This window comes from Tauraco erythrolophus, chromosome 7 (genome assembly GCF_009769465.1).
Source record: "Tauraco erythrolophus isolate bTauEry1 chromosome 7, bTauEry1.pri, whole genome shotgun sequence".
NCBI classification, from domain to species: domain Eukaryota; kingdom Metazoa; phylum Chordata; class Aves; order Musophagiformes; family Musophagidae; genus Tauraco; species Tauraco erythrolophus.
This window is the reverse complement of record NC_141471.1, coordinates 23,463,597-23,482,864: the sequence shown is the minus strand read 5'-3', so window position 1 is coordinate 23,482,864 and position 19,268 is coordinate 23,463,597. Positions and strand designations below refer to the sequence as shown.

The window sequence follows — 19,268 nt, the reverse complement described above, 5'->3', positions numbered from 1 at the left end:
CAGTATTCTGTAATTCCCAGCCTGTCCCCCAGAACCATTATGAAGCCACAAACGTTAGCTGAAGAAGTGTGAACAGAGTAGGACAAAGTTTGATTTCAAGAACAGCTATGACAAATTCCTTAACACAAAATTTCAGAAGCCTCATGACAGTCCACACTGTTGGAAACCAAGCACAGCATAAGATGTGACTGGTACGGCCACCTCAGCATCAACCATGGAGCAGCGACATAAGAGGAATCACGTTGGCTGGCCTTGCAAAACATGCAGATCTACACCAACTCCCTAAGTTCACGTTCATCCCACACAGGGGTGTCAGAAAGAACAAGTGGCCAAGATTGCTGCAGACTTAAGAGAAGTTAAAATTCCACTTGAACTTGAGTGAAGCAGTCCTAAGCAGAAGTGCACAAAACAGTAGAATGATACCCATAAAAATGATCACTGTTGCACAGAGGATGCGTAAACAATATTTGTGATTGACCAAACTAATCAAGCATGTATATCCTGTAGCTCCAGTTCCCTCCAAACCTCTCCAGCACAGCTAATCTTAATTCCCTACCACTATTCATGTCCTATTAACAATCCCACTGAGCAGGAGGTAAGTGTCACCTGCATGTTCTCCAGCTACCATCAAGTGACATGGAACAAAGACAACTTGGTCACATCTACCCAGATTAATCCATCACACTGAAGAGCAGATCTCTATCATTCAGCCACTCTTTTCCACAAATTTGAGGAATATTTGTCAGGACTTTATTCCATTTATTTTGGTATTAGCCCATGGGTTCAAAAGACACCTGGGTCAGGACCAGAAAACCTATTCAGGCTAACAGCGTAAGTGTAACTGTCCTTAATTTCGCTTCTCAGCAGTATACTGGATAGAAGGCTTTAAATCACTAAATAATTGAATTAAAAACTCCCAGTGCATATTATGGAGACACTGGCCCGTATCTCCATATAAAGTTAAGAAAACACACACTCACTTTCTCCCATTGCTTTCAACTGGATTGTCACAGGAGATCCCAAAGTGGAATCATCCCAGGTTTCTCACTTACACAGCAACTGGTCCAACAAGACTGCAGAATCGCACCTATTTAGCTTCCCCTAAAGTTTTGCTTCTGATTTTGAAGCACAGAAAGTTCTCATCAAGCAGCAAAGGACAGACTCAACTGTTTCAGAAGTTACCTAGAGCAGAGGCAGCCAGTTCAAGACTCCTATCAGCACAGCACTGGACAGTTGAAAAAAATCCAGCCTAATAATTTTCTCCAGAAAAATCAATGTGCATTTTGAGTACTTCTGATATTGAATGAAGTAGATATGCAAACGCAAAGCACCAGCAGTACGAATGGCATTCTAAAAATATTAACAAAAACCATGCCACAAAAATACTCTAAGTGGTATGATGGATTTAATAGTGAAGTCCTCATACTTGCTAATGAAACTTTACTTATTTTAATAGTTTGCTGGCAAAAATATGAACTATGGTTACATAAAAATATGCATATCCAGCTTGTACATGTATTTATTCTTCCAGATAGACATATTTACTCTAAACAGCAGGAAAAAAAGCAAGCAGAACACTCATTTAAATGGCAGAAAACTAGTAGAAGATGCTAATATGACCTTAGTGTAGCATGTCAAGTATCACTGCCACCAGCTTCCTAGTCATTTTAAGAACAATCTGCTAAGACAATTAATTACATAGCTTAAAAGATTAGGTCAACAGTGTCAAATACGAGAATATGAACTTGAAATTTAGCCTTTTTAAAATGTGTGCTGTCTATTTAAATGTCTACATCAATTTCTGAAGGACTAGTAAGTTTCAGACTTGATGAGCTACTTCTCAGGAGAAGGAGTGGGTTTACCTCCCATAAAAGAAACCCAAACATAGCAATCAAAGGCTGACAGAATTCCTTGGCTGAGAGAACAGATATACTTGCAGCCTGCTGATCTAAGGGCTACTTTAGAAGAAAGTAGTAATTAAAAGTTGATATTTAATATAACACAATTTTGAAGTAGTTGCAATCCTTAAACTGGTATTTTGAAACCTAAAGCTGCTTTAAACTAATAGCATACTCTGAATTTTTCTTGAATAGTCAACCTGAACACAACCTTCTTGGACACCTCTTATTACCTGATCTTTTTCCTTCCCCAGTCAGGTCTACAGCTAAGACTCATAGCTCTGACATAGGTTAGTGGGCTTTCAATTCCAGTGCTCATGCTGAAGCATGTCACCCTCCCCAGGCTCAGTTCTCAGACAGCCGAGTTTACCACGACTCAAGTCTCCTTGCAGGAGTTTCAGTCTGTTTTCTCTTCCTCAGAGTAAGGCAGGTATCTGCTACCTGCCCAGCCAGTTGTGTGAACTCACCCTTTGGCTACATTTGAGACGCGAGGTCTCATCTGGAAGAGATGATTAAGTCCTTGGAAGTCTGTTAGCTTTCAAAAGTTGTAGGATTTTTACAAATCCCAGAGAAAGAATAGTCAAGTTTACCAAGAGTAATGCTTACAACTCATTTCATCCTTGTGCCAGGTAAGCAGCCATTCAGACAGAAGACACCAGAGCAAGTAACCAGCACCAGAGAGGAGTTCTGCCTGGCAGCAGTAGGTACCCAACTTCGGATGAGTTGTCTGACACAAGCATTAGATAGAGACATGCAGAATGAACTGGTGTCTCAAGGTGCCCGCAAGCCTCCAAAAGCCGCAAGGAAAACTGAAGTGGCTGGATACAACTAACTGCCTAGCTTTGAAGCAGCTCAAGTTCAGACAGGCATCTCCTTGCAGTGACCTGAAGGAACACGAAAGCCACCAGCTGAGTGGCCCTGTAGCCCAGCTCTATCAGTGGCTGATAACAGATACCAGGCAGCAATATGCCCAAAGCAAAGTTTACCACAATGCTTTCCCAAAACATTCTCTCAGCTTCCAGCTATTGATAATTTCATGATCTTCTAAACCAGGGGTAGAGTTGTGTGTTTCATAGCGATGTTTATCATTTTCCCTGCCTGAAATTGCCCATGAATTTACTTATTGGTCATCATTTACATGTTAGATGGCTGGAAATTGCTGGTCATATTTATAATTGAGATTCCTTTAGAAGCTACAATAGGGACAAAAACAAATAGCAAGATACCAGTCTAGAGGACACCATACAATCAGAATGAGTGCCTAGAATAACTATTTCATACTTCTCACAGCCACTCGCATGGTGCCCATAGTTTTATCTATTTCCTACAAATCCCTTAAACTACACATTAGTAACCAATAAACTGCATCCAGAGAACAAGTGTTTATGTAGTAGAATCTAAGAATATCTTCATTTTTTCCTCATGCTTAACCCTCTGCAAATGCTCAGAGCCTTAAGTGAGATTTTTACATTCATATGTCCGTTTCAAATAACACATACTATCTTACAGCTCACGCAGCAAGTAGTTTAGAGTTCAGTAGGTTGGGTTTTACTGGTTTGTTTGTTTGGGGTTGGTTTGTTTGGTTTTGTTTTAAACCTATCTCAATTTGTAAGGCTTTCCTTGGCTATAGCCTGGTATATGGCAAAGCACCTACCCTTTGTTTGTTTGGGGTTGGTTTGTTTGGGTTTTTTTTAAACCTATCTCAATTTGTAAGGCTTTCCTTGGCTATAGCCTGGTATATGGCAAAGCACCTACCCAGTTATCTCCTCAACACTCAACTCCTTTGGTGGTTCCAGTCCCCTCTCCATTTCATACACTCCTAAAAAAATTCAGTTCCAAAACCTTAAAGGAGTGGTCGAGATAGAAATCCACTGGCACATGCAGAGAGCAGACAAGGATAAGCAAAACACCAACAAAACCAACACTTTTCTTCTCTTTAGAAGACGCAAAGTAACAGGGATCAGATAAAACTCACTGTCTGTATTTCAACAACCAAGAAGCAAGAATGCTTGCACAAGACTCTGATGGGTAAGCCTGAAGCATTCTCTTCCAAAAAAGAAATTCTTTTATGCCTTGCAAAAGTCAGTCTGGTATCTGCCTCCACGAAGTTAAGTTTCATGTTTATGTTGCTCTCATGACATGCTATTCATGAGCTTCTTTACTATGGGAAGTAGGATCCACAAGGTATTAACTGAAGGTGGTGTGTGCAGTACAAGCAAGAGAACTTACGCTCAGAAGATGTTTTTGACAGAAGTAGACTGCTTGACTTTCATGTCTGAAGCTCACATTCAGCTGGTCTTGCTCACGTATGTTTGGTTAATAGATATAATGCAGTTGAGTTGCAAGTTATTTTCACTTGCTTCAGTCAAACTAATTATCCATCCACCAAAACGCAAACTGCATCATTTCTGATACAGTTAAAAATTTCAAAAGTCCTCACCTAAACGTAAGGATTTCAGAGCCACAGTAGGGAATGGATTTCTGGCTGAACTGGTAACAAGATTGAGAACTACAGATCTTCCAGTACATGGCAGATATGTATTGAAGTTGGAAAAGCATGTCGAACATGGCTGCTAAGTCACATCCTCAGTCTCTTTATTTTTAATAAAGTGCTTCACCAAGAAGCACTCTTAACAGTGACATTGAACTCTATTAAAAAAAAAAAATTCCAAGTAGCAGTGTCAGCTTTTCAATACTGCTCAACTGCCTGTAATGAAGTCCGAAAACAGGAGTATACTTACTTGTAAGTTTGTTGTGACTCAGAACCAGCTGTGTGATGTGAGACAACGTAACTGCAAATGAAGAGAGAGAGAAAGAATTTAGTTAATGGACATGGCAATAAGATCTTGTATCTATTTCAGCTAAAAAAGAGGTAAGTTATTATCTTCGCTCCAGTAACTTCACATTCACGTACACTGTCACAATAAACAAGACAAGCTCAAGACTTAAGGACATACCCAGCCACTCCTCTGCCCCTTTACTTCACGTTTCTGTTACTGCATCAAACATGACTTGAGCAGTAAGTACCGGTGCCTCCCAGGAAAGCTCTAGTTCTGGGCACACAAACGCCTTTATTATTCCCACCCTTTGAATCCTTCCCAAGGCAGAACTGATACATCTATCCCAATAGAAAACATGCTACACAAGGAATTACATTTCCATGTTTCCAATTCATTATCAAGTCACTGCTAGATTTAAGTCTGCAGTATCAGTCGCTGCATTTACAACCTCGCATCCATGAAGCACCGTAGCAGACCAGCATTGCTGCTGCGTGGCAAACGGCCATGTGACCACATACAATATTTACTCAAATTAACCGAATGATCTGATTGATTGAAGCCCCTCAGATTACACCTTATTGAGCAAATGAGCGTGGGGCACAGGGCAGCTACAGACATTGGCACTCTCCCTACAATTCTTCATCCTTCCCATTTCTTCTTGCCTACTTCCACCCTCCACATCATCATCGCTTTCCCTAGAAGCTCCATAGCCCACAATTGACAACAGCATCTGGTCAGAAAAATATGCTAAATGGCCAGAGGAGTAACTCACGCTTTGAAACACATCTCTCAAACATCTTCCCTCTCCCCATAAAAAGTTTGATGTATTTTATCAGAACCAGAAAAACAGAGAGATTTTCCTCCTCTACACCTTTTCTTTACTTCCAGTGTACCTTCTTAGAACAGCTCTAGAAACTGCCTGGCTGCCCCTCCTAGGCAGCTGGGAACTCTTCCTGCCTGAGGGACAGCTGTAGTGCTACGACTTTCATCTCTCAGAGCTTTCCTCAAGCAAACATCACTAACGTTAGCCCAGAGACAGCCCAGGGGTCCTGCTGCCTTAGGGAACGAAGATATCCTCATGAGTGTGCCTGAAAATTGGCCATGCTAATCAGTACTTACTAAACTACAAGCTGGAGGGAAGCTTGGAGAGCTTTTACTTACTGATGAAGCAACCTCTTTCAGCTAACCCTTGAAGGCCCATGACTTAGCACAGGCAAACATAACCTGTCAGCAGAATGAAAGCAGTCACTCAAAGGCAGAAACAGATCAGAAAGTTCGGTGTAAAAAAAAAAAACAAAAAAACAAGCCAAAACCAAAAACCATCACCACAGTTCCCTGTGCAATTGATGGCTGCGGAGGAATGAAAGACAGGGAGGAGAAAGGAAGAAACAGTGCACCCACTCTAAATTTCTCCAAAAACATGAGCGGTCTAAGTACTGCCTGCACCACCTCACAAAGCAGAACACCAGGACAGAAAAAGAAGCCCACAGAAAGACTCTAAGTGTGTTGTGGAAAAAAAACAGCACTGAAGGGCAGACACAAAGAGCTCTAAGCTTTAAAACAGAAAAGGCTTATCAGCATCTGAACCATAAGCAATCATTTAACACTATTGGTTACTGACACATACAGCTAAATATAGAAATGCAATTTACGCAAAAAGAGATGCTGGAGATAAGTTACAAGCTTGTGAACAAATGCCTAAGTACTCCTTACATATTTGTTGCTTTTGGTTTAGATATTTAATAGCTGTGACAATCAGCAAAAGTCAACACTTCATGGGCCCAGAGAAGCTGTGTATGTCCCAACCCTGGAAGTGTTCAAGGCCAGGCTGGATGAGGCTTTGAGCAACCTAGTGTAGTGGAGGGTTTCCCTGCCCATGGCAGGGGGTTTGGAACTAGATGATCTTTGAGGTCCCTTCCAACCCTAACCATTCTATGATTCTATACTATTTAAAAGAAAAAGCATACCCAATATGGTCTTCCTGCAAGAAGCCAGCTTATGAGGACACATCCCTTGCATACAACTTATTTACGCCACAGAAGTATAAAATTACAGAGCTGCACTAAGTGCGAGATAGCAGCACACATGCAAGTACCTGCTCTGGATCACTTATAAACTGAACTAAGAAACAAAAGAGTAAGAAAAGGAAGTGTCTTACTAGTAGAGAATCAACAGACGCTGATCTAATCCATGTGTACACATATAGTGAACCTTTCCTGCCGCAACTTCAACATTTCCATACATGGGAAGCGAGGATGCTTACTCAAGGGCAATTAAGCACTGGGGCTGCAAACTTGGGTCTTCTGAACATCAGACTCCTGCTGAATTTAAATAGCACTAAAAGTTCTGCGCATATTTAGTTTTTAAAGGTAAGCTTGTTCACTAAACCATCAAGCCATGTGTACTGCTGGCCTTTAACAACACAAGCTTAAAAACATTATTCTCACTATTCCCCCTCCATATTTGCCACATCACTGTCTTCTTCAACTGAGTCTATTTTCAGAAGGGTTTCTTCTCACGTGTCTATACAGAAGAGAACAAAGTCCCAACGTAAAAAATTTCAAGGCCAAAATCCCTAGACAAAAGACATTTCAATCTGGAATTTACTGTCCGAATTCAACTGAAGCCTAGACATCTTCTCTGAAACACCAGTGTGTCAGTCCATCCTGATGCATGACAAAGAATCACATCACATCTTTGACCCACAAAGCAGGCTGACATCCCCCAAAATAACATAAAATAATATCACGATGTTGTCTTTTTAAGAGCAGCAAAGGTTTAGGCATCTGTGTTCTGGACAACTTCCAGCAGTATTTTAGCCATATCCAGACAAAAAGATTTTCAGTCTTGAAAGGACCACAGCTACTACCAGCTCAGAGACAGATTTGCAAGCATTTTAAGAAAGGGAGCCTAGATATAAAGTGTTACTTGGTCATTCCTTAGAAGGAGGGGAATTTGCTCACTTACATTAAACTGACCTGTGTGAAACAACCTGCCCTGGAAATACCAAGTTTTTCAGTACACCACCACTTGCTTACTCCTGTGAAAAGGACAGTGCTGTGGGAACAGCTGACTGAAGTTTTCCTCATCGTATATATAAAGTCAATTCTGCAGCACAACTAAACTATCAGCTCTTCTGACAAAGACATCTGTCTTGCCAACTAATTCACATCGCCAGGTAACACCTAGAAGGCTGAAGAGAGCCTGGCGTAGCTAGCAGGACTTGCTGAGGACCACTCCACAGGTCAGACGATCCAGCCTGAGATCCAAAAGGCACCGCAGCTCCCACAGAGGAATTACTGTAACCTCTCTATGATGCCACCGGACAAGCTCCTAGACACTAGGAAGCAGCTCCTTGAGGACTGCAGACCTCGGATGCCTTGTTAACATTACAATAATTACCATACAGGCGATAAGTTATTTTGATTTCAAGAATGCACCAAATATCCACACAGAAGTTGGAGGGTCAGGATACTACCGTTTGCCAGAGCAATTTACTTGCATAGTAAATAAAAACTCTCATTATGGTCCCAGTCCCACTATTGCTTCAAAACTGAGTGAGTCAAGGGAAGAATATTTAAGCTCTTCCCTTTTGGCCTTACTATAGAGCTTATTCACATATCACTGCCATGCAATGCAAGCTAGTTTTACATAAAATATTTATATGACAAGACTTGACAATTTTTTTTTAAAGGGGAGGAAGGGGACCCAACAAAAACAAATAAACAAAAAAAACCCACCACGAACACAGAAAAGGAAGACTCCAGAGACCTTGCTGAACCAAGATAAGACATTGTCTGTCCCATTGGAGGAAATTAATGCAGGATGAGCATTACAGTATCGCACAAAACAACTTACAAGTAGCCTGCCCCTCCATCTTCTGTGCTTTGGTTATTTTAGGAGAAGACAATTATACCAACACTAACTTTCTGATAAGAAATTCTAGGCATGTTAATTCCTACCACACAAGCATGTACTTCATGTAAAATATGAATAGCTTACAGATGGAATGATAATGAGAGCAAATTAACACTTACAAAGTAAATAGGATTTCATCCAATATTCCTTCTCTGACAACAAGACTACAGAACAGCAGATGTCTCAAGTTATTTGGGAAAAATAATTATTTAATTTATAGCTTCCCCATCTCGATCACTTAAAGACATAAATGAGAGATTAGCAACTGCTCCCTACTACAAGAACAATTCCCTAATTATTGATGGCTCTTTAAAGTCCTACCAATAAACAGCATAACCATCAGGCCAGGGAAAAGGCACATCATGCCCTACTTGCTAAACCCAACTGTTCACCCTACAGGACGCCTATTAATGCTCTCTACCATTACCTATCCATATTGGTGCTTTGTAAACAAATAGGATTTATTTATTTCACAATATGGAATAAAAAACCTACATTAGAATATTTCCACAGGGTAAGACTTTTTTTTTAAAACCAGTCCTGTATGGACAGGCAGATATAGTATAGATGTGCTCACAAATGGTATAACATTTGTTTTATCACATGCCTGAATAATAAGAAAAGCCTTTAAAGTTTAATACTGTTTCACGTGGTCTTTGCATTGCTATGATGAGTTAAAGCACAGAACACCTAGACCAAGGTGTACTTTAAATCTCAAATGAAATCTCTTTTCTACAGAACATCTTTGAAAAGAGTTTTCTCATATTACTTTTCTGAAAGCCTCAAAAATTCCGAAGCTCTGAAGGACTGTAGCATAACTCTAGTTCGTACTTTAAGTCATTACGACAAAACACAGAGGTGCCTGGATTTGAGGAATATTCCAAAAATAGAACTCAAGTTCTCATGACATTAATGAACTCCTGAGCGAGCAGTGGTTCAGGGACTAGTGAACTTTCCTTTGTGAATCTGAACACCACATTATAAACAAGCTGCTAACTCCACTCTCCCTTTACTGAACACAAAAACAGGAAGAGATGTAGAGGTTGCCAAGCTCTAGGCCTGAGCTAGTTTAAGACAGTTTCCAATACGGAGTGTCAATCTCCATCCAGATAGGAAAAGTATTTAATCTTGATTTAGAAAGAGAAACTGGTATTTGACAGAGGCCGGTTTGGTCTGTTTTGTCTCTCCCACAGCTGCTACAGAGGGTGGAAGTCACGGCAAAAGAAAATATGAGTGGCTGCCCCATATTGTAGCAAGTCATTCACTAGACTGGAAAGAGAAGCCAGAAGAGAATCCAATCCAATCCAGGGCATATATTCCCCTTCTCCTTTTCTCCTCTCCGTCCCCATATAACACCAGCTTTCTAAGATCATTTACGATTTTTGGTGGGTTTTTAAACATGACAAGAATAGGTCTGCACCTGAAGGAAAAGGATTGGCACACCGAGCAGAAGCTACACAGTGCACTGCTTCCAAATCCTTGAGTCTGCATTAACTCTACGTGAATTAAGAAAGCTTAAACAGGAGCCACTGCAGCAAGTACTCAAATATGCAGAGGGATAAGGCTTGGTCTTTTTCTTGAAGGATAACAAAGACTATAGGGAGTAGCTGACTTGAAGAGTTACTGGCCACTGTGGGAGAGGCATTCACAACCATTAAATAATTACATGAGACAAAATATCAATCAGGGGCTACTGAACACAGTAACTTAGGAGTATCCTCCAACCTAGTAAGTCCTTAAACCTCCAATGGCTGAAAATGGGAAAAACATCACCAAAATGTTCCCTCCAATCATAACCTAAACTTACCCTTATCTCTGAGCATCTACTAGTGGCCCTCATTAAAGACAAGATGCTGTGAAAAAACAGTCACTGAGTGTGAATCACAATGTCTGTTTTTAACAAAGGTCTTTATTTTATGGAAAACACAAACTTCCTGAAAAGGCAAGCTTTAACACTGCACTGCATTGGAAAGAGACCCAACACATCTAGAAGGGAAGGCATGAGGTCAGACCCACTTAGCTTCCCTGGCAGTTCTGAGAACCAGAGAAACCCAAAACACCCAATCTGTACTAGAAAAGATCATCCATTAGGAGTCAGATGACAGGGTAAGAGAACAAGCAAGTTTAACATTTTCTCAAACCATTACATGAAATTCAGAGGTAATACCTATTCATTACTTTTTTAAAGGCATATTCAGAGGAACTTATTCCTTCTCCAGATGGAAAGTGGCAAATATCTTGATGATAAACCCACAAAACCAAAAACCAAAATGAACACCCAGCTTATAATGCCTTCTCTGCCAGAGTACAGAGCAACTGAAAAAGCAAGATGATCTCAATTAACTGAACAGAAACCAGCCATCATTTCCCCCTCCTCAAACTTCCATCTCAAATTGGAAAAGGCCCCAAATCCCCACACTAAATCAAGTCACACGCTTGTACACCAAAAGTATCTGCACACAGACTTCTCTGATGCAGTGTAAGTAGGGTACCACAAGCATGCACTTCATGTAGGGAACTCCGGGCCAAACAAGCTTCAGATGCTTAATTAGCAACTTGGTTATCAGGGACCACTTGTGTCGCACACTGTGGTCCCTGACCCTCCCTGCACAACAAACCCAAAACAGTCTTTGTACAAGAAAAGCTTTTTTTACTTTAGCATTACTGATGTGCTTCAGCGTCACTTCTTTTCCCCCTATCAGAAAGATCAAAGCTGGCTAATTAATTATGTGTTTTAGTGTTGATAATAGGAACCAAGTCCACCTAATAAAAGTAACAGTGCTTTGTTCCTGCCCCATACTCCTAATGTGTTAGTTTATCTGACAGGGATAAGTATTATTCTGAAAACACTACTTTGTCTCAAACAACTGTTTATCCACTAGAAATACAGCAAAGCTTTCTATTTAGCATGAATTCATATATTTGGGCTTTACAATGTAATCTTCCTGAAATCCCACACACAACTCAGAAGCGGGAAAAGAACCAGTAAAGGATGAAGACTAGATGAAGACTAGGTACAGAACCTAGTTCTGCAGAACTGTACTTAAGTCTTCATCCTTTAGTGATGTGCCTGAAGATACTTTGGTCTGCTCCCAACTCTGCAGACAATGGTGAGTTGGTAGTGAGCCATACATCTCCCTGAACTCACTTCCATCACGTAAGAAGAGCTACATATACTTCCTCCTGGTTGCTATCAAGTTTAACAACCACAGTAGACAGCTCAACCAGGATACAGTTGATGTTTCAAGTATGCTGGTTGTTTTAGATTTTGCTTTTTTCTCATTACCTCATACATTCAGGAAAATTTCAGCCTGTGGCACACTACAGCCAGTCACAACTTTAAATCACTGCATACCAACTGTACCATAACATCGTACGCACTCTGAGCCAAAGCAAAAGCAAGGCGAAGTTACCTGCCTTGCTCTTCATTCTTGTTCTCCAGAACTGTGACGGTATGTTGTTATTGGTATGTTGGTAAATTAACTACATCAAATGCAATGTAATAATAACAACAAACTGCCACAATTCCGGAGGCACATGCAACCATGTAATAACCAAAGTATGTCACTGCTGTGTCTGTAATACAGTTATTACCCTACTCCCCTTCAGAGACCAGCCACGCGTAGCTCCAGGCTAACGTCACCCTATCCCTTTCAAATACCCCTGGAGATGCTACTTGGCTGGTGTTTTAGCTTTGGCAGCAGGGAGAGGCAAGGATGGACAAGAAGCAAAGTCTACCCATCACTCAAGTGCCAGAATGACAGCAGCGAGAGACAGGGGACGTTTAGGGTTGCAGAGGGTGACAGGAGACCTGGGAAGGAGTGCCAGCTCCCCACGCCGCCCTCTCCGGCGCAGCGGAGCAGGGGCTCTCCTGCACACACTCACGGCTCGTTACGGTGCTGCCGGGAGCAGGAAGCGGTGTCTGCCCCTGCCCACGAACCCCCCCAAGCCCAACGCTTCAGGACACCGCGGGCCCAGGAGAGGCTCGGGCAGCCCCGCCACCGCCGAGGGGCCGGGGCAGCAGCCGGGAGGGGGCCCACCCAGACCGCCCCCCCGGGCCCGGGGCCGGCTCGTCCCGGGACAAATAAGGAAGTTTCCGCGCTCTCCCCGCCCGCCGCCGGCGGTACCTACAGAGGCCGGGCACGTCCAGCATGTTGGAGATGCCGCGGTCGCACATGTCCACCTCGGGCTGGTTCTTCTCCCTGCTCTCCTCCACGATCTTCTTCAGCGACTTGGACATGGCCTGGGCGGAGCAGAAACGGACACCGTGAGGCGGGCGGGGGGTGTTGGGGGAGGCAACCGGCCGGAGACCTCTGCCGGGACAGCGCGGGGAGAGATGCCGCTGAGGCGGCCGAGGGCAGCGAGCCCGCCCGCTCCGCTGCGCTGCGCGCCACCGGGGGATCCTGTCCCGTCCGTCCCGTCCCAGCCCAGCCCAGCGGAGCCTTGATCGGGATGCCAGCCACCCTCCGGACCCTGGGCGGAGGGACAGACCCGCCAGCGCCCCCAGGGCGACTTACTGCGCGGTACTGCGGTGGGACACGGCTGGATACTGCGGGACGCCCGAGATCGGCCCGGCGGGAGGTTCCCGGCTGCCACCCGCGCCCGCCCCGCCCGGCCACGCCCCATCCCGCCACCTCCCCCGCCCTCGCGCGCAGACGCGCCGCAGCCCTTTCCCGGGAAGGGAGGGCGCTCCCCGCGCCTCCTAAGGCAGCCCGCCCTTCCACCCACAGCTGGGGGGTGTCGGACCAATCAGCGCGCCTTCTCGACACAGCCCCGCTGGCCATTGGCTGGAGGCGCCGATGGAAGGTTCGCTGGCCAATAAGGACGCCCCGTAGGCGTGAGCGGGTTTCAGGCCGCAAGCCGCCGGAATTCCGCTGCGCGAGTGCGGCTGTGGCGCATGCGCAGCAGTGGCGGGCGGCCGCCGTAGCGTGGCGCGGCGCCGCGCCCCGAGCCCCGAGCATCCTGCCCGCCGCAGGCTGGGTCGGGCCGGGCCGGGCCCGGCGTGCCCGGGAGCGCTGTCTCGCTGCTGAGCCCACTCTGTGCGCTTGTCCGTCTGGATAGGTGGGGGAACTCGGGTTAACGCCATGCCTGAGGTTAACCGGACATTTCGTGTTGCGAGCCTCATGCGGTCACACCGCTGCCTTTTAAATACCCACTGCTAACAGCCGTTATCTCCTCTTCAGCACTTGGAAAGCCCTTTGCAAGCATAAACCCGAGAAGATGGGTTGTGGCGGACATGGCACCGTTTTGCACAGAGGAGAAACGTGCTTTCGGGTGCCCTGTTCCGCGGAGCGCTCTTAGCGGCAGCGGCTCCTCGTGCCCTCGCAGGGGTCTGGAAACCAGCAGGGCTGTGCTCAGGGCGGGTGGTCAGCTGCGTGTCCCAGGTGGTCAGCAACAGGAGAAAGGAGAAGCTGCAGAACCATGGAGCTGGAAAGCTCGGGCTCCCAAGGAACTGACCCAAATAGGGTTTCAGAGCACTCTGAAGTTTGGGAAAGGCTACCTAAGGCAAAAGACGTTATCGCCAAAAAAAAAAAAAAAAGGGTTTATTGAATCAGTTTTCCATTTCTTCAGATGTCTTTATGGATTTTCTGGTCAGCTCTAGTTGCAAAACTAGTCACAAGGCTCGGCCCATGTCTGAGCACTGTTAATTGACCTTGTCACTGTGATGCTGGAGTACAGCCTTACTGCTTGGAGTGTATTTATGTGTATAACACCTTTTATAGGAGTTAAGAAGCTCCTGCTTATTCAACAGATATGGAGGCTTACAGCAATCAATGACTACATCTATAAAATGACCCAAGGCCAGGCCACACATTGAGAACCACAGCCTTGAATTTTGCATGTGTGCACCCTTCCAACCCAAACCATTTTATTATTCTATGCACTGCAAGGTGTTGCTTAAAAGCCTAAAAATAATATCCACGGAAAATAAGATGATGAATGAGAAAGTGCCAAAGCCAGCAAATGAGAAACACTGGTGGAGGTGCAATGTTAGCTTTTCCTCTTTCGGAAATGGAAGGATTTAATTCTGGGTTGCAAAATTGTAGCATGTTTATCCTTAAATGGCATTTACTACCTTGAGTCTTTTCCTAAAGTTACATACATGCTGCTTTCAGGTCTTTCTTGCTAAACACAACTGGAAGAACTTCCTTTTGTCTAGATTGCTCAGCAGAACACACAGTCGCTCAAATGTACAAGATAACCATGCACAGTTCCTTTTTGTCTGCAGGAACATGAATCCAGATCCCTTTCCTGTCTAAGAAAATGACCTGATTACGACCAGCCAGTTGTCCCAAAGACCTAGGTACTAGCATGTCTACTGTTCTTGTTTCATAGAGAATGATTGCAGGCTTCATTTAGTAGCAAAGGCTTAGGCAGATTTATTGTCTGTAAAATATGGTCCTAACTTGCTTGTTCCACGAAATAGATAAAGCACACGTGACTGTGACAAGATGCTCACAAACCAGTGTCTTCCTGGCTAATGAGAAGCTTGTCTGGCTTCTCACTGCCCCATTTATGCAGTGATCAAAACAATAGTGTATTACGTTGCACGTGGCCTGGATGTCCACATTCTGCCCCTACTGTAGAAGTATTTAATTACTCCCCACTTAATAAGCACATTGCCATTACTCCCTTTTGTCAGGATTGGGTGTTTTTTTGCCATCCATCCAATTTCATTATCCTCTTGTTGTGTAAATAGTTCATCTATCACTTGCACCTTCTGTGCGATCTACTTTGCTTCCTGCTTTAGCAAACCTTTCACCTGAGTAAATGTGCTAATCAATACCCTAGTCAGGTCTGCATAGGATTTGGCAAGGAGGAGTTGCTGTCAAGCCTTCCTTTTAAAGCTTCTCAGCTCCTCGTGAAGCACTAAATATCAACTGGATGAGAAGGAGTGGGAAAGTAAGTACACATGCCACACTGTCCAAGGCTCAGGTCATTCCTCGGTCTTGAAAACTTAATTTTCAGGTTGTTCCATTAGCAGTCACACTCATGAAGAATAATTTCCTGAGGCCCTATGCCACTGCAGTAACCCCATCTCCCCTCTCTTATCCCCTTCCACCTCTTCCTAGTACATCTTCCGTAACCCCTTTGACCCCAAATATCCTCAGCTCCTTCTACATCTCCTGCTAGAGGCTGGTCAGCCTGTGTCTGAGGACTGGCCGGTGGAGCCCTCCCCACATGCACGGCGGCTAAGCTCACAGTGTACCGGCTTCTGCAATTTAGGTCTCACTGTGCTATCCAGCTGCTGATTTTTTGCTTATGAAACAACTATAAAATGTCTTTGATATCTGTCAGATTTGTTCTAAATTTGTCACTTGGCTTAACTGTTTGTAGAGAAAATGCCTGAATTCTTTGCAAAGGCTGGCATAAACCTTCTCTCCTTAGAACACCAGGCTAAAGTAGGGGAATATGAGGTAGATGTATGGCCAGGACTGTATGGCAGAGCTGCAGCTGCCGTGTGGTGGTAAGAGGAGGGAGAAGTTGCTCCCTGCACTGGTTCCCCCCCCACTGCTGCAGCCGGGCAGGGAGCGCTGGCTCCTCTCACTGTGCTGGGCAGCAGTGAGGGGACAAGCGGCTTGGATGCTGCTCTTGCTCTGGCTGTCCTAGGTAGTTCTTCTAACCAAGGAAATAAGGTTTTACATTATTATTCTATTTTTATGGTTTTTATCTCCCCTCCAAGAAAAGCTATCCTAACGCTCAACATTAATGCAGGGTTAGCGTATCATCAAAAAGATACAACAGCAACATGCACCTGCAAAAACAGTCATGTACTGCTAGGTACTGCTGCTAAAAATGTATCCATCCACATCACAGTAATTATGTGTGATAACTGGCACACTAGATGTATTTTGCTGATCTTTGCCTTATAAAAGCAAACTTCTAGAATTTGGCCTCTATTTTTATTATCAGCTAATAAACATTTTAGACATTTATTTGTTAGTAATCCTGTATTGTTTCTGTTGTTATTATCAACAGTAGTCAATGCTATGAATTTTTGTTACATTTCATTTTAATCAGGACTGCAGAATAATTCTGTGGCTTTAGTTTAGCAGCTGACAAACAATAATGACACTAAATGTGTAAATTCTGGTGCCTAGGACACTTATCGTGAGTTACTGTGGGAAACAGACACCTCCTCCTTTGCTTTATGAGCCAAGTGAAAATTGTTTTTCAGTCAAAATTGCTTTGTAAGTTTAACTGAAATTAGCTAATGTTTTAATTTGACCAGCACCATGAGTTCTAGCATTTTAGCTGTATATCTTCTTTCTCATTTACTTCGAGTAACTATAGCCCAGATGATCTCATTGCTTATAAAGAATAGCCCCGCCACATAAGAAGGGCAGTTAAAAAATACTTTTAGAGACCTTTTAGTGCTTAGTCTTCAAATCTTAGTCTTCGGAGTGCTTACCATTCATATATAACTGTCTCATAAAATATACCTTTATATAAGAATAAATATGTATGGTAACATGCAGAAGAAGATTTAAACGTAAGTTAAAAACATGCAAACTCTAGGAAGTGAAAACATTCACGTTCATTATCCGTGCTTTCTCACTGACAGGGGGGAGGTTGTTTGTGGTCATGCAGGTATCATAATACAGACGTGCAGCATTCACAACTACAACATTATCTATAGAATAGACAGCAATGTGCACAGACATAAAAGCAAAAATATTCTTGGCAGTATTGTGAGATGAAGCCCTAAATCTTATTAAACACAGATTTTGTCTTTTGAATTGTACACTGCAAAAAACACATAGAAATCTCATTAAATAATTATTTTTAAATTATCTGTTTAGTTGTTACTGTTTGCTTTTGCAGTGCATTCATTTTAAAGTAAGTGTTCTAAATGGCTCCTTACCTTCCAAGACAGAAACATGGCTTAGCACCAGCTCTCTCCTCTAAGGACCTCCACTTTAATACTTCTGCAGTGGTATTTCTGTTGTGGTTCCTCATATATAATGTTAGAGGACACCAGTGGGTTACTTTGTTCCTGTTTTTTTAAAGAATGGGTTTGATAATTTACTCTAATTTTAGACTTTGACTATTTTTATCGAGAGTCAGTTGGGCTAGATCAATTGAACCTTGTACCAGCAGCTTCATTCAACAGTCTTCATGAGCACAAATTCTCTGCTGCACTTTCATTTTTCACTAAAGAACCTCATGCATTTTACTCATTTGTACGTAAAATTATGCACAGGTATGGAATATTTGTAACATTTAAAGATGCACCAAGCATTAGTTATTATTAGATTAAAAAAACCCACCTTACAAATTTCTCTCCCTCCCATTTGTAGTGCTCTTTAGTCTTTTCTTCTGCAGAAGTTCAATGATTCCAGAAAATTTGTTTGACATTGCAACAGAAAGTCATGCCAAGAGCAAGTATTTATCGTATTAAAAAATGTCTGAAAACATTTAGTGTGCTTTAAAGTGAAACATGCTTTTTCTCTTAGTGAAGTCAATCTTTTTGAAGTGCAGATTTCAGCAAACTTACCAGTTTACCAGCATTTCCTCTCTAGAGCTTAAGGCCAAAGGTCGTGCTACCAGAATGGCCTCATGCACGTCACAGGTCACCAGATGACATCTGCATACTGTTCATGGAGTCAACAGCCTCAGTGCAGCGAGCGCAGGGACGGGGTGTCCTCGGGGAACTCAAGTCTGTGTCCATTAACTGTATGACCTATGGCTGGTTTCAGTCTCAAAAAGCCACTAATGAACTTCATTCATTAAAACCCTGGAAGTGTTCAAGGCCAGGTTGGATGAGGCTTTGGGCAACCTGGTCTAGTGGAGGGTGCCCGTGCCCATGGCAGGGGGGTTGGAACTAGATGATCTTTGAGGTCCCTCCCAACCCTGACCATTCTATGATTCTATGTACATGTTTCTGTCGTTTGTCAGTTTATGCTCTGTTTATGCTCAGTTTATCGTCTATGGGGGCATGATCCACTTTTAACAAGAGAAATGAACATACCGCAGAGCACTGCCTGCAGTGGCAGGCAGCAGTTTGAGGTAGCTGTGCCCTTCCCTTTCAGCTGTGGCTTCCAGCTGAGCTGTGCTCCAGGCTCATGAAATGCAGAAAATGGCAACGTTCTTGCCAAGCCGATTCTTGCCTAAAATCTGATGTTTCTGTGACCAGCCACCTAGCAGCAAGAGACAGCCACCAGATCTTGGTTGCACTGCACCAACTCTACCAAATCCACGGTGATTCATAGGAAGGTGAAAACCACAACAGATGTTCACAAAGGCCCATGATTCAGCCATCCACAAGGAAGAAATAAAGTCCTCCTCATTTCTGCAGCCGAACAGCTGAAGCCATGCTTGATGGTACTTGCAGTGTCTTACACGCTGCTATCTTTAGAGCTTATTTTGTAGCTTTATCTCCAGGCAGTTCAGATGTTTGTTTTTTTCTTTACTGCTTGCTATCCCGTTTATGTGGGTTTTAATAAACTTTTGACAAAGATTGCATCATCCCTTGATTACAAATATGAAATCAGTTTGGTGTGGACTCTCAGCAAGTTTTCTGGGCCACTAATCTGAAAATGTTTAATTTGACTAATTTATGTCTTCCCCTATTAGAAGAGCTTTCTGTTCTGCTCAGTAGGACATAGATGTCTCCTAGTTCGATCCAAATACAGATATTTCTCCTTTTTGTCTGTTTTGTGTTTTCTAC

General features: G+C 43.3%; 1 protein-coding gene across 4 annotated transcripts in view; it reads right to left on the bottom strand.

Moving 5' to 3' along the window:
* RSU1 (Ras suppressor protein 1) overlaps positions 1-17,480 on the bottom strand; it is a 113,215-nt gene extending 95,735 nt beyond the window's left edge. For 3 of the 4 annotated variants that reach the window (XM_086614666.1, XM_086614667.1, XM_086614668.1), the window contains exons 1-3: positions 13,114-13,179; positions 12,728-12,839; positions 4,640-4,690 (exon numbers count right to left, since the gene is read on the bottom strand). In XM_086614666.1, the coding sequence (XP_086470792.1) occupies positions 4,640-4,690; positions 12,728-12,836 (160 nt within the window). In that variant the 5' untranslated portion in view covers positions 12,837-12,839; positions 13,114-13,179. Of the gene's footprint in view, positions 1-4,639; positions 4,691-12,727; positions 12,840-13,113; positions 13,180-17,462 lie in introns of those variants that run through there. The other variant, XM_086614665.1, reaches the window with a different exon arrangement.
* Positions 17,481-19,268: the final 1,788 nt, after the last annotated feature.